Source organism: Anthonomus grandis, chromosome 4 (assembly GCF_022605725.1).
Source record: "Anthonomus grandis grandis chromosome 4, icAntGran1.3, whole genome shotgun sequence".
Taxonomy (NCBI): domain Eukaryota; kingdom Metazoa; phylum Arthropoda; class Insecta; order Coleoptera; family Curculionidae; genus Anthonomus; species Anthonomus grandis.
The window spans coordinates 25,633,981-25,650,906 of NC_065549.1; the positions used below are offsets into that span (position 1 = coordinate 25,633,981).

The window sequence follows — 16,926 nt, forward strand, 5'->3', positions numbered from 1 at the left end:
ATTATTAGTTTTTTTTTAACTTTTAAATTGTTCTAAATTTGGATAAGTTTGAAAGGTGAATTAATACAGAGCCGAGCTGAAATGTAACCAATAGCTTCAAGGCATCATCTCTCTTCGAGATAATGAAATGAAAAGGTTATTACCAATAATAAAGTCAACTTGCTATTGTTGTCGTGGTTGCTCCAATTGACATAATGTCAAACGGGTTCACTGCCTATTACCAGCTCTATAGTTTGCAACTGACAGTATTCTACCAGTTTCATCAAGTCTGTTGAATGGTATAGACTGGGTGCATGTACAACATAACAGAACATCAAAGCGGCGGCATAGTATTGCTGAAGCTGCTCTGCTGTAACGTAGTTATAAGTGTTGTGGTGGTGCGGTTGTGGTAGGCTATTTTTTTTCTTACGCACAATACAATTCTGATCATATATTAGCCTAACCTACAATCAAGATGATTCAAGAATAATAAAGCCACAGCGTGAGGTTGGATTAAAAAAAGTCAAAATCAAAATTTTATAAACATAATGTAATTTTTTTTTAATTCATGTTTATATTAATTTCGATACGTGTTCATGATATCACAAATCCTTAAACAGTATTTTTTTTCCATTATTGGGATGAGTCAGAGAATAGTCATTAACTATTATATGACTATAAACTGTTTGTGCATAAGGAACAAGTCTATTTTCACATGGAATCGAAAAAAAATCCCTACACTGTACTGCCGAATTACCCAAAATCATTTAATAATTTGAACTCTTTCGCAAGAAGTATAAACAAATATAATAAAACAAGAAAAAATATTAGCCCTTTAAAATTTAACAATACAACGTGCAGTCACACAGCAAAATGAGGCAGTCTGATATTATTATTATTTTATAAAAAATAAAAACATCAAATACCTATCAGACGACCGGAGGTGGCTGCCCATCAACGAGAGGAATTCTCCAACCTTTATACATATGTATAAATACTTAAATGAGACAAGGCGATTTGACTTTATTTACCTTTTTCTGTTACGACTTTAAATTGCTATTTATTTTCTGAGTGTAAAATGCCGCAATCTGTGTTTTGGTAAAAAATTCTAACAGTATCATGTAAATTGTTCATAAAGATAGCTTAAATTAATGTTTTCAAAACGAATATTTTTTCAGACTTGAGAGGATCATTTTAAGTGTAATGTGTTTTACTTTTTTTAGTAGTTTTTTGGAAAGTAACTTTTCAGAAGTTATTCCACAAATATTACAGCCGAAAGGTCTTTTAATAAATTTAAGATTAATAACATGTGCGTCACACGTCAACTTTATTCAATGTAATACCTTGAAACCCTAGTGGTATATATTAATATGAAAATAATGTAAAATGGAAGGTAAATGGTAATTTTTCAATATTATTTTAAACTATTCTTTGTACTTGCACTGAGAAAAAAGGTGATTAGAATTAATCTGAATGTTATTGTCCCTTTTTTATTAATGAGTTTTCTGCAAGAATATATTGTTGTTTTTCTTTAAGCATCAAAGTTAAAATAAATTAATAGACAATAGAATAATCATTAAAAGTATTATTGTAAACTATTAAATTGACAAAGGTAATCAACATTATATTGAATTAGATTTAATAAAATATTGAATTTCATACATATATAGTGTTCTGTATATTTTACATATTTACTTATTTCTTTATTGCGTTTTTAGATTTGATTGCGGCTCTGGTGTCGGGATAGTAAGATCAGACGAAACAATTATCCTAAATCAATGGAATCATATTACGTTATATCGCCATAGATGGGATGCTTGGCTACAACTAAATAATGGAAAACACGTACAGGGGAGAAGTAAAGGCCTATTTTCAAGGTATGTACTGAATTGCTTCATAATGTACGATAAGTATTTACAAATCTACAACTTATTATATTAACATCTTATTTTATGTTTAAAAAGATACTGCATTTTTTTTTATTACCTAGAAATGATACATGGTGCAATAATTGCAGAATTAATTCAAATTAGTGTTATTTAGTTATGTGGTTTTATACAATATGAAAATTAATCTGGTAAAATCTCTCTTATTGTAAAGAAAGTTAGAAAAGGTGCAAATATAACAGAAAAGGACAATGGTATTTTAAAATAAATTATCAATCTTGTACGTTAAAGTTATAAAGTGTTACGTGAATTAAATACTTCTTGAGCATGCCTTTAGTTAACCCTGGTTCCAGATCAGGCTGCTTATCTATTATGTTTTATTAAAGTTGAATAATAATAAGTTGTAACTACAAATATTTAGTAGGCAAGTGAACCGACTTTTGACGAGCATGATATAAATAAATACAAGAGATGCAACATAGTCATATCTTGGCTATATTGCATTAGTACATAGATGGTCTATTAATAGATTCACTCAGAATTACATTGTTACGTATTCGTTATATACTCCTACAATATATCTTCAATATTTTGATTTAATATAACATTTTCAAACATCCGACACTCTATTCAAGATGGACCGGAATTTCACCCTTATCACCAATAAATTGGACAGGAGTCACAGATGAAAATTGGCGCTTTTTTAAAAAAGAGTTTGAACTGTTTCTGAAGACTACCAAAATAGTTAAAAAGGCGTCAAAATGGGCTTACATTTTAATAAGTGCAATACGTGATAAAGCTCGTCTCGTGTACAACAGTTTCAAGTTGGAAGAAGATGAAATGATGAAAAATTTAATTTCATCATAAGATTTCAGTCGGAAAAAAATGTCACATATGAAAGATACATGTTTTTCCTCAAAAATCAATTAGAAGGAGAAACAATTGATGAATATATTATTCATTCGCAACAACTTAGTTCAACTCGCTAGATTAAAAACTTCTGTGACAGTTTAATAAGAGACAAATTACTCTTAGGAATAAGAGGCATGATTATCAAAAATAGATTTTTTCAAATCGAAAATTTGGATCTAGAAAAGCTATTTTTATTTGCAAAGTTGCAGAAAGAATAAAAAGTCAACTTGAAACATAACCTCGGACATAAATATAGCATAATTTATACAAAATCTCAATTCAAGGCACGATAGCTGGAAGCAGCCAATCAAGTAGTACTAGCAATGCTTCAAAAGGGAAGACTATTATGTAGATGTAGTTCTGATGCATCAGAACTACATCTACATAATCATGGTCTTCAGTCATCAAAGAGGTTTAGCCACCAGCCAAATATATCATCACTAAAAAATAAGGTATTTTTATGTCATAATTGTGCTACAAAACATGGACTTAATTTCTGCTTTTGGGCACACATGGCGTGATTAGGGTAAATTAAATTAATTTGCCAAATAGTGCAAATTAAATTAAGTATACGTACAGTTATACTTAGAATCACTATATTCTGAACAATTTTACATTGTTTATGTAATGTCTATAAATCATGGTAAAAGTTCTAATTGGAATTTGAGCCTAAAGGTATAAAATCCCATAAATATTTACTTTAAAGACTTTAGATACTGGTGCAGAAATGAATGCACTACTTTCTAATTTGTCCAATTTACTGATATATCCTAATAACTTACTGGCGACTAACTTACTTAAACTCAAAACACAACAACTTATACATGGTCTAAAATTGACATTTTGGAAATATTTTCTTTGCTATGTAGTAGGTGGTCACTTAAGCGAGGTAAGCGGTTGTATCGCAGAAACTAATAATCCTTAAAGAAAATTTTGGTATAAAACTAGCCCAAAAATACTGAAAAATAATTTCAAGTAAAAAATTAAACTTAATGGGCTTGTTAATAAAACTATGAAATCTGTGTTTTTTGCGGTGCACAAATTTTCAGCCAGAGATGCAGCAGCTTCTTTTTCTTAGAATCCATTTCTCACTTTTGTCAATTACATTTGTACTATCCGCTTTAAAAAAAAGTTGCAATACCTACTGATGCAAATGCAATGTCATTAATGCCTAAATTCGATTAAAAGTTTTTACTGTTTATTTATTATTTCTTATATAATATTTACAATATACATAATCCTTTGCTTTTTTAGTAATTTTATTTTACGTCATGTATCAGGACACCTAAATAAAAACAAACCATAAAATGAATGAAGAATAGCTGCATTCTATATGACATATCACATGCTCGAGAATGTCACTGCGCATTCTCGAGGAAGTAGTTTTGCTTTCTTACCGCTATGTATACGTCCAGTAGAGGCTTTCTTGGTATTCTTTCGATGACCCGAGCTTTGAATACCCTGATCTATAATATAAAATTGCAGATGGCGCCAGAAATACTATAATCAAAGCCCCAACTTACATGAATTGACGAATAAGCCCAAAAAAAAACAAATTTATTAGTGGGGCTGGTAGAAGCCATTCTCTTTGTATAGCTGCTGTCAGCCCTAGACTACATTTTTTGGGCTGAGCAGAATAATCCAGACGTACTTTTCATGAAACAACACTATCTTAACCAAAATTATCTTTCATTAAAAGAAATCTGTTTTACAATAATTCAATAAATATAATAAAATAATACAATAAATGTTCCGAACAAATTTGCTACAAATGGGTGTTTATTATAAAGTTGTACTTAAAACTGAAAGTATATATAAATTTTTAAATAAAAATATTCTTTTTTATTTCTTTCAGTATACATTTTTGGCGTTGTATGATGCGGTCTTTTGTAAGTTTTATTTTGACCAGAGTTTGTGTTCTATCTGCAAAAGACAACGACGTCTTTTTTCCAATCATAACCTTGATATTTGTTAGTGAATGTTCGGGAGTATCTTGAAATGGAATTGGAAAGAAAGAAAATCCATTACTCATGTTTTATAGGCATCTTGTATTTAAAAAACTATTTCCGATTTTTTTATTAAAAGTAAAATCAAAAATTATGGATTCAAATTGTGGCAAGAAACTTAAATGTGCATGCATTCGATGCGAAATTTTTCTGTGAACAGTCAATGATTATTATTATTTACGTACATTATTTAAATAAATATCGCATTATCCAGAAGAAATGTATTAAGTTAGCTAGATCTAAATATTATGAAGCAATCATGGATCTTGCTAAGTTATTGGATCTAGGGTCAAATAAAACTCAGGTTATAAATTTTAATATTATAGTTGGTTACCCTGGGGACAATAAAAAGTGAAAACCTATTGTCCACAAATATTACCTGTAGTGAACAACATAAAATTGTAGTGAACCATAAAATTTTTTTTATATAAGCAATGATCTATTTGGTTCTTAAACATAAGTAGATCCAACAAATCATTTAAATATAATATCATTTCCATTCCTAGTAAAACGGAGATTTAGCAAACATAAAAGGGTGGTGTTATTCCAATTTTTTAACGTTTAATGTATCAAAAACAAATATGTTATACTTTAAATATCTGAATAGTAATGTTCTGTTAAGCACAGAGCTTATTTTACCAGCAAACTTTATTACATTTTTGGGTCTCATATTAGATACTAAGTTGAAATTGGATGTCGAACAGTAATCTTAGATAATCAGAACAATATCATTGAATCATCAGGATGTTCTGCAATAAGGCTGAATCTTGAAACAGTTTGCCTAATGCGCAAAAAATATTCCTCCGTTATCAATTCTAACAAGAACCACATTTTTTCCTCTTTTGAAATTGACCTACTAATACCATCATTAGTCTTTACTTACAATTTAGTTTTTTATGACAGTAAGAAATTATTTAATCACGTTCCTGTTGCATCAATACCTTCTTGATTTTTTTTAAATTTGATGACGATCTTATTTATCAAGTGAAAAAAAAAATCAAGAAGATATTGGTTGAAACAGAGTATTATGATGTTAAAGCGTATTTATTGGATAGTATATATTTTCTTTGTGTATGTTTTTTTTGCAGTGTGGTTGGGCATAACATACATACATTAATGAGCAGAAATTGTATTGTATTCATATTTATATTTTAAGGAAATGATTATAGTATGATTATAGAAAGATTATATATATTTAGGAGTTTTAACAAATGCTGTGTTAGTGAGAATTTCTTCTTTAGATAATAAAGCATATTTTGACTTTAAGTAACCAGGCATCATAACTTACCGAAACTGTAAAATGTAAATAAGCCCCAATATTACTGCCAACCTGGCTGGTGATAAGTGAGCTTTAAAATATTTATGGCATTAGTATCACTGCTCAAACTATAATAAATAGGTTAGATGCAAATAATCTTTACGCAATACGTCCTGTTAAAGCTTCAGTACTATCTCGTGAAATTTGCCCAAGGATATTAAGATGGGCCGAAGAACATTAGGATTGGCAAAAGCTTGAATCAATTTATTAGTTTTTACAGCTGACAGGTACCAAGGCCGAACGTTGATGATATGAGCTTTGTAAGTTATGCCAATGCACGTTCGCATGCTGCAAGAACCGCTAGAAATGTTTTGGAGAGTTTGCCATAGCCTCGGCAATCCCCTGAGTTAAATCCTATCGATCACGATTGATATACATATGTTAAAAAGGCGTGTTTTAAATCAAGAATGGTTTTAACTATTACCTGATACTTGTGGGAATTTGGCAAAAAAAACTCCAGTTTTTTCCAACGTTTTCATATTAATTTATTTTTCAATGGTTCTAGAAACAAAATAGAATGATAAAATCGATTAAATGGAAAATATTATAAAAAGGTAAAAACTATACAATACAATACTAAGTGCTCATAAAATTTTACGATATTTAAAAAAAAATCTTTTTTTTTTCGTTTACATTTGATTATGTAGGTCATCTCCTATAAAATGCATTTAAATAGAAGATTTTCAAGATACAGGATGTCAAACTTTTTTTAAAAAATCGGTTTTTTCTAAATATTTTAATATGTTTTTAGTAGATTTTGTTCAAATTTAAAAAAAAACTTATTTTTAGATCTACCCTTAAAACTTTTATTTCAATAAAAAAAATGTAGCAGTAAATAACACCAGATATATTATAATAGTTGCTAAAAATGCCTCTATCGAATCCAAGAATTCCTTTATAAAAAAATAGGTTGAAGCAATTGTGGGAGATCAAAACTGTAAACACCAAAAACTCGAGTAAAAATATAACATCATTTTACGGATACGCTTATCTCTAGTGGATAGGATAAAAGTCACGGATAGGCTTGACAGCCTTACGTATCCATAATTACGTACGATTCTGGATTTAGGCTTAGTGTTGACTGGAGTTTTTTAAAAGAGGGACTTAAAATTCCCTCAAAGAAAAAAATCAAACAGATTTAAATCCGGTGACATGGGTGGCTATGACTGTGAACCTGCGCGCCCGATCCAGTTTTCTCTAAAATTTGGCGAGATACTATGCTGAAGTGAGCTGGAGCCTTATCATGCATGAGCCTTATCATGCATGAGCCAGATTGTTTCTTTTACTTCTAGCGGGACATTTTCTAATAGTCTAGGTAAAATAATTTCCAAAAAATACGATATTCTTGACCATTTAATCTCGGGGGTAAAAAATGAGGTTCAATGAGATAATCATCTACAATACCAACCCAAACAAGCACGGAAAATGTTGCTGAAAATTAATTTCTATAACCTCATGGGGATTTTCTTCAGCCCAAATATGATTATTGTATAGGTTCATAATTGAATTTCGGGAAAAACACGCTTCATGGGTAAATAAAATGCGGGATAGAAATCTTGAAAACGCTACCTGTTGTTGCAAAAGCTTAATACAGTAAACAACTCGTTGGGGAAAATTGGCAAGTCATGACGCTTAAGCACGTTGTTTGTAGTAAGGATACAGTTAATACTTTCTTAAAGTCTGCCATACTGTAAAGTGAGAAATATTTAATTGTTCTACAATTTTGCGTAAACTTGTATCGGGGCTACGCTTAACTTCATGTATTGTTCCTCCACTGTTCTTACTGTGGCAGGTCTCCGAATTACAGCAGCCGACCTTTGAAATGGGCCTTATTCGTATTCTTACAAATGCTTATCTATTTGGTATAATGCGATAAGGGTATCTTTCTTAATAAATGCGCCTAGCCGCTCTAGAATTGTCTTCAGCCATTCCATAAACAAAATTCATATCGGCCATTTCTGTGTTTGTAAATTCAACTATTTTCCAATATTAGCAATTTTATTAGCTTAATACTCTTCGAAACACTTGAAATAATTGCAATCATTAAGTATGCACTGTTTTAAGTAAGTTATGTCAAAGTCAGATTCGTTAAATAGTAATAGTTTTTCCTTCCATGGCACTCTTTTTTTGTCACTTTTAAAACATTGCTGTTATAAATTGTTACGTTATGCGATTATTTTTTGTTAATTTGTCTTATCAAAATTTGTTTCAATCTGTGCGAAAACATTCAAGCGACGACTTTTATCTAATTTTCGTTGCTTAATTAGTTTGGTGGTTCTAAAATTTTATTATGCAATAAAGTTCTTTTAATTTTTTATCTCGCAAACAAAGAGAGGTATGTAAGAAAGTCAGGAAATAAATAGTGCTATATTACGTAAGAATAATCTTGTGTATAAGCATCCTACAAGCTAAAAAAACAAAACAAAAATACAATTTCAAAAATTAACAAAACAATGAACAAAATTAAACACAAGAAGACAAAACTTTTTGAACATACTTGAATTAAAGATAACTAAATAAAACAATCAATTACTAAATAAAGGTAAACTTGTTGACAAAACTAGAGAAAAAAAACTTTCCAACATGTCCAAGGTTAAAACCTATTATTAAAAAAGTCATCCAGGCTATAATATGCCTTAGCCAATAAAAGCGTCTTTAATTCTCTTTTAAATTTCTTAACATCCAATATATGTCTAACACATAAAGGAACATGATTGTAAATTTTTTTACTTATGTAAATTAATGAGTTTTTGGTAAGGGAAGACGTAGGAATAGGTAGAGGAACATCATTTACATGACGAGTCAAATGGCCAGTGTCAGAGGGTAGTTTGGGAATTTTGTGAACAAGAGCAGCTGTTTCTAAGATAAATAGTGAAAAAAGAGTTAGGATTTTTTCAGAAATCTAATCTAATTGGGGCTAAATTAGCCTTTTACTGCTCTTAATATAACTGTTAAATTTGAACAAAATCGACTAAAAGCTTATTCAAATAGAAAAACCGATTTAACCGATTAACCGAAGTTGGTATATTAAATTTGACATGGTAATAAAGTTTGACACTTTATATCTTAAAAAAGAAGCATTTCTGGACCTTATGTTTATGTGAACTTTTTGAAATTTCTCACAGAATCTCCTCCTGGAGTTTGGCACGTACTTAATTAACACCCTGTATTATAGATGGTAAAATATATAGATAATTTTTTTATTTTGTTGGACACTTTCTACCTCCTTATACATTTCCAAATACAAATATAAAATATGACAGTGGAAAATGTACAAACCATCATATAAATAACTCTTATTTTGTAGTAAATTAAAAACAGTTAAAGAAAAGAAACAAAAATAAACCATGAAAATAAATAACACACAATACCTACATTATATTAACAATTTTAGAGCACATTACCTATTTTATTCCGTGTTCTTTTAAATCTTAGAGTTTTTAGAAAAAGTATCTTTACAGTTAATATTTTTATGTTTCATAAACCAGTAACGTTGACTGAGATGTTATACTGCTAAAGAACTAGTTTGTGAAAACACACACAACCGATTTAAACAGGTAAATCTACGAGCATAAAACAGAACTTATCAAAAGATCAAAAAGACAAATGCGAAAAAATTGGTTAACCTCAAAGAGCCCAATTCTAAAATCTCACCTACAACTTCTAAAAAGTTCGTTTACAATTATACTAAAATAGACATTCCATAAAATGTTCAAAATATTTTAGCCTTGGGTACAAAATTTAGTATCCCCACATGAGCTCTTGTAGCCATTACTAAAGATATTAAACACTTATTTCATCACAGGATGTGTTTGAACAAAATATATTACGAGCAAACCCTTTAAATATTATAGGAATTTATTTTGAAAGTACTACTACTACTACTACTACTTTTATATACTACTTTTTTTTAAAGAGAACATCTTTCATTCTGGTAATGAAAGCAGACAAAGGCAACTGCATCGCACCAATTGAGTAGATTTTAATACACTTAGGTCATGCATGGGATTGTGGTAAGATGACCTTGCATACAAATTTTTTAACATTGACCATATTAACTCTTGAAAATAAAACAATTAAACTAGTAAAAGATAAATAAGCTAAAATAATTTTTTTTTATTATTTTTTACTTTTATTTTGCACTTTTATGAAAATGAGAAATTCCATAGAATCATGACAATCCTTTTTTTTTAATTCGAGTAAAATATAGCCAGATCTAGAAGACAGTAATTTCGGTAATCTTTTTCGTCCAGCCCAATTTAATCATCATAGATCTCTTATAAATATGCATAGAAATTATTTAATAATTTTCAATAACTTTTAAAAAGCTATTTCATAAGTTACTTTTACTTGGAATTATCAATAGTTATAATAAGTGAACGCAATAAAAAATTTTATTACGTTTCCGCGATAAAATACGGTTTATTTCTGCTATAAATATATATAAAATTCAAAATATGTCAGATGGAAGATAAAATAAAATCTTTAAAATGAAAATGGGGCCGTGTAAAGGCCAAACTAACTTATTTTAAAAATTATTTATTCTAATAAAAAACAAAATACGAAATCCCCGATATAATTATTTTAGACAAAGATCTTTTTAATTTGGAATCTCGAATCGAAGGAGCAAATCAAATTTTAGACTTCTATGAACAATCGCAGTCAGATTTAGAGAATTTAGTTGATGAGAGAGGTTGAACATAATGAACGCGAATAATGTTAAAAATCTTTTTATTGCGAATTAGGTAGAAACAAACGACTAAGTTCTCATTTTTTCCACGTATATAAATTCATATAGATGTTTAGATACAGGTACAGAGATACAGTCGAGCTGTTGTACTTCTTAAGAGGATCATGTTTCAGTAATTTAAGTAACCAATATCAATAAATTTTGGCTTCCGCCTGTTGAGGTACGGAAATTCAACGATAGTCATGAAGATGGGTTGGAATTTCGCGAGACTTTTAGTTTGGTAGTACATAAAATTTACGTATTTAAAATTTCATGTTGTGGTTCTCATGTAATACCAACAATCAGATTTAGTGAGTTAAATTATATTGTGGCGTGGCACTTACTTTGCAAGCGATATAATAATGAGAGGTTTTTTGTCGACAATCACGCAAAACTATTTCTACTCTCTATTTAACTTAGAAATTTAAGAATGCAAGCACTCAAAAATATTAAGATTTGTGATAGATTCAATTTTAAAGCAGTTCAAAGCTTTATACTAAATAATCAAGAGTTTCTAAATTGTTTGTTAATAGCGAAGACAATTCTTCAAAAAATTATAAGGTTAAAAATAATAATTCCAGTTGTACTTTTTAAATGAAATTTTAAAATAAAATTATTTTATTCGAAACTGCGTGAAATTTCTGAAGTCTCAAACTGAAATACACATGCGAAAGGCTTAGATTGTAACAAAATAGTTTTTTACATATTCAATGTAAAGAATACCTACAAAACAAACACGAAAACAATACGGCCTCCAGACGACGGAGGTTACAAGTGTATTGTTTACTTCTAATATTTTATTTTTTGCTGGCAACAGCTTTGATGCAAGTAATTTATAGATATAATAAATCTTATACTATACGCACATTGTTAGATTTGGCTTTCCAAAACCGAAAATAATAATATGGGCGCCTTAAGTCTTAATAATAGTATATCGTAAATTAATAAAAAATGCAGAGTTTCTATTGAGTGCCAACACTGGATCTTCTGTACCAAACTCATGTCTTGTCATAAGCGAAATTACTAGAACTAAACCAAATACTTTCATAGATATTAGTAAATTTAACATTTTCAAAAATATAATGCTTGGTGACCCAGACTTTTATAAATCCAGTTCCATAGATTTACCTATTTTGAAATGAATGTTTAATTGACAAATACATCATGCAGCTGATCAGCCAGTATTACAGAGAATACTTTTTTTGCATGAATAATTTCTGGCCGCATGTCAGACCATTCCAATGCACAGGACAAAACATACTGCAATTTCTATTTAAATTTTAATATACAGAACAAAGAGTGTATTTAATGACGGAGTACAAAGCGTTAGGTCTTATGACCAAAGAAAATAAATTTGACCAAAATGCGATTTAATATTATTTTCCACATCACGGAGTACTTTGCAAAGAGTCCATTACAACAAAGCTTCGAGTAATTTTAGATGCCTCGGCTCCTACAAGTTCAGGTCTATCTTTTAATGATCTTAAAATGGTAAAGCCAACAATACAAAAAAAGTCTTTGGTTAATCATCAGTTCAGTTTGGAGAAGAACAAAGTGATCTTATTAATCTTATTAAAACCATTTTGAAACCAATGAATAGAACCATTTATCGGTATTTGGCCAAAGTAGACCAGAGAGGCTAGGATAGCTTTCTTCATCTATTTTGTGCTAGCTTATCGATCAGCCATCCGTGAGCACAGGAGAGTCTCAGTCCTCCATTATTCATTACTGGTCTCAGGAAAACGAGCAGAGAAGTTTTCAGTACCGTACTTTGTACCCTCAAAAGTTGAATGGGCTGGTAATTTAGGCGACTATATTATTGGATAATTTTTTATTGATGGTACTTTGAACGTCGAAAAATACCTTAAGTTGCTACAAAACCAAGTTCTTCCTACCGTTCAACTCCTCCCTGATATAGATATTTCCCTATTCTGCTCATAATACTGTTAGAGTAAAAGACGTTTTAACAAATACTATTCCTAATCGCCTTATTAGTGGAACCAGCAATAATAAATGGCCTCCCAGATTTCCCTATTTGTTACCAAATTACTTTTATGTATGGGGTTACCTTAAGGAGACATAACAGTTATTTATAAACATCATTCTAGTAGACCAACAAATTTAGAGGAGTTTAGAAACAAAATTGTTCAATCTGCAAATTCCATTTGTCCTCAAACTCTTTTGGAAGTAAGAAACAGCTTTTACGATACCTAACTTTACGATTTTACGATGGCTAACCTTTTGTTTAGTTAAAGAAAGAGGTTTTTTTGAACTTTTTATTTAAAAAGAGCAGAAATTTAGAGTCAAAAACTACGTCAAAATTTTGATAAATCCATTGTTTGAAATATGTATAAAATTTTGTTCATACAATATTTTTAACTTTAAACTAAAACTGTAAAAATAATTTCTTAATATGTTCTTTAACTTTAAGATTACTTAAGCTTAATTGAAGCTTAATTGAAGCTCAACTAAACTTCAATTGCTAAATAATCAATTAAACTTGATCTAATTGAATATTGATTAGATTTTTTGAGAAGCAGTTATCTTATTTTTATCAGCAAGTAAAGCTTAGTATAGTAAACTTTAAGCCCCTATTTACATGAAAGTTGTTTTGGTTTTTATTTTACCTATTGTAATTTGGATTTCAACAGGCTAAAGAAATTCGAAAAACCCAGCAACACGTATATACTATTTATATTTTATTTAAATTTTAATCTAATGGATGTCATTAATAACATTTATAAGAGATATGTGATGTTATTCTTTTTGAGGCCCCATTGACTATTCCAAATAATATTTTTAATTATAACTCATAACAATAATTTTTTTTCCTTTTTCATATGTATTTTTTTGACAGAATCACGTTTCGTGAACCCCTTTTCATTGGAGGAGCCGGTAATATGACAGGCCTCGATGAAAAACTGCCAGTATCCAAAGGCCTAAAAGGATGCATGCGTCATTTGGAAGTAAACGATCATCTCTATAAATTTGCACTTGATCCAAGTGGAGAAGCTTTTAAAGGATATGGAATAGGTAAGCAGTTAATTAAGATGATAAAAATTATTTATTTAAAAATATTTTTTACTTCTCCAGAGGAGTGTACAGCAGACAAATGTAGTAAAGTGCCTTGTCAACATGGTGGAAAATGTCTTACAAGTGAATCCTCCGCCGTATGCTTATGCCCTTTGGGGTTTTCTGGAGACTTATGCGAAATTAGGGTAGATCTTCAGGTAAATAGATAACGGCTGTCATAACTAACAAACTTACATAACCAACAGTCTCTCTAAGTCTATTTGTATAACACAAGATTGAATTCGTATCACAGTAATAAATCGTTAAAATCGCTTTGCTATAGGGAAAAGGTTGAAATAGTGATAAAAGATTAAAAACCTTAATGGTTCGTTTAGAAAGGCTAGCGTAAGATTTTTGAAGGATCAGGAAAATATTAGAAATGAAATATTTTTCCAATTTACGGCATCAATAACGACTTACCTGTTGGGGTTTCGTTGCTAATTCCGGCTGGCTAGATTCTTTCACAAATGCTACTCTGTAAGGTTTCCGCAGAGGATTGAAGATAGGATATCTTCAATCCTCTGCATCTTCAATCCTGAAAGCATTCGATAGGCACCCACAAAATTAGTACCTTGGTCGCTATACTTATCAGAATATCTGCCACCAAAGGAAACAAAGCATCTAAATGCCGCTAAAAAGAATTCAGAGGACAAATCAAACACCACTTGGAGGTACAAAGCCTTGGTCGCCATACATACAAACAAATATATATAGCCCTTTTGGCTCCGAACACCTCTACGCTTAGACTCGTAAGAAATATGGGACCCATATAGTCCACACCACAATGTGAAAATGGTTTAACTTGGAAGACACGAATCTTAGGTAAGTCACTCGTGAAGAAAGAAAACGAAGTCAGTTTTATTCTATGACATCTAAAACACTGGGACAGAATGGAATTTATCGCTCTACCAATCGATAAGATCCAGAACTGCTATCGCAAAAGATATTAATGTCGCAAAAGATATTGCAAAAGACGTGGACCGGGATGGCCATAATTCTTGTAGAACATCTCAATAATTAGCGAGGTCAATCTATGATCTCGGGGAAGAAGCATGGGGTGCTTCGCATCGAATGGCAAATCAGAATAGCGCAGGCGTCCGCCCACCCTGAGGACTCGATGAGCATCCAAAAACGGGGCAAGTTTTCTAAAATGTTTAGGGGTAGGTAAGTTGGTTTTCAGACATTTCATTTCTTCAGAAAAGCTTGGATACATTTAACAATAATACATGTAGCTTGATATGTCTCATCAGCACTTAAAGGATAAGACAATGTAAGTGAGCATTTCTTTAGGCCCTTATCCCGAAACCTTGAGCAATAAGTTACAATGTGTAGAATGGTTTTGAAAGAGGAAAATCTTTCGAGCAATATAGTTACGACATCTGTCAAATTACAAATAACTTTGCGCTCTTCGTGAAGCATCATTGCGTCATTATTTAGGTGAAGTTCAAAAGGAGTTGGCCACCAGTCTTGAGATAATTTTAACCATGGAGGGCCAGTAATCCACAAAGGATGTTCGAGCAACTGCTTTGGTAACAAACTACGAGAAAGGCAATCTACAGGATTCTCTGCACCACTGATATGAAACCACCTATTGCGAGGAATTTTATCTTGGATCTGCTGTTCACGATTGGATACGAAAGATTTTAGCCGTGAAGGATGACCTTTTATCGAATACAAGGCTACACTGGAATCAGACCAAGCATATATTTTATCAAATTCAACTGGATTATTTTGTAATCACAAAATCCATTAAATTATATACACATATTATATCACATATCTCTAATCGGGGAACTGACAGAATTTTTAAATGGCAAACTTTACTTTTCGCGTATAGTAAGTTTATATGTACATTGCCTTTAGAATCTATTTGTCGTATGTATAGGACACCACCATAGGCTGACAGGAAGGCATCACTATAGCCATGTAATTCAGTACAAGCAACACCAGAAACTGTTACATGACGTGGAATGGCAATCGATGAAAGTAACGGAAGTTGAGAAACATACAACTGCCATTGGTTAATGACTTCTGAGGTAGGAGTTTCATCCCATCCAACACCTTGGATCCAAAGACGCTGTATAAGACATTTGGCAACTAATACAGCTGGAGCTATAAAACCTAAAGAATCGTAAATCTTGGCTATCTCGGACAACATAACTCTTTTGGTGGAATCACTAGTAATTGGCTTCCCTGAGTAGGAAAAGACGTCCAACTCTGGGTTCCATTGCAATCTCAGAATTTTGAGGGTACAATTGCTCTTATCATTAAAGGAAACATTTTGTTGATGACTTTCAGGTACAACAGCTCATTACAGTTAGAGGTCCACTTTCGAAGCTCAAATCCACCACGAAGAAGTAAACCTATCAACTGCTTCTGAAGCTCCATAATTTCGTCAACCGAATGACTAAATCTAATAATATCGTCAACAAAAGTTGACTTTAGAAGATTATCACGAGCAAGAGGAAATTCCTTACCATAATCTTCTACTACTTGGTGTAAGGTCCGGATGGCTAGATATAGACTACAATTTAGACCATTAGTAACTGTACACAAGTTATATTCTTCAATAGGTTCTGAAGAATGAAATCTCTATAGAATCTTTTGGTATTTAAAAGCCTGCTCATGGATGCAAATATTCCTATACATTTGACGAATATCAGTACTAAACACGATGGGAAAAAATCTAAAAGTCAATAAATTGCTGATAATATCATTTTGAAGTTTTGGACCTGGCAATAAAACATCATTTGTGTGTTCTCAAGCTCCCAAAATCTATGCAAATTTACATCGAGAGAACTAGGAATTGAAATGGTACTTGACACAAAGGTACACAATGACACAAATTCGTTGGTGCAAATATTATTTCTACCTACTAAAACCCATCCAAATATGGTTTTAATAGCACATGGACCACCATTAGTTCCCTTTCTAAGGCCTGGAAGAATAATCTCAGAAAACAACAGAAGCAGGTACCTAGGAGCATTTCAACACTGTGACACAGGCCCTTCAAATATTTCCACT

The 16,926-nt window shown here is 31.1% G+C and overlaps 1 protein-coding gene across 1 annotated transcript in view; it reads left to right on the forward strand.

Annotated features, from left to right (window-relative positions):
- Positions 1-16,926, forward strand: part of LOC126735205 (pikachurin) — a 199,027-nt gene that overhangs the window by 113,072 nt on the left and 69,029 nt on the right. The window contains exons 6-8 of the mRNA XM_050439158.1: positions 1,698-1,856; positions 13,688-13,863; positions 13,924-14,060. Coding sequence (XP_050295115.1) covers positions 1,698-1,856; positions 13,688-13,863; positions 13,924-14,060 — 472 coding nt within the window. The remainder of the gene's footprint in view (positions 1-1,697; positions 1,857-13,687; positions 13,864-13,923; positions 14,061-16,926) is intronic.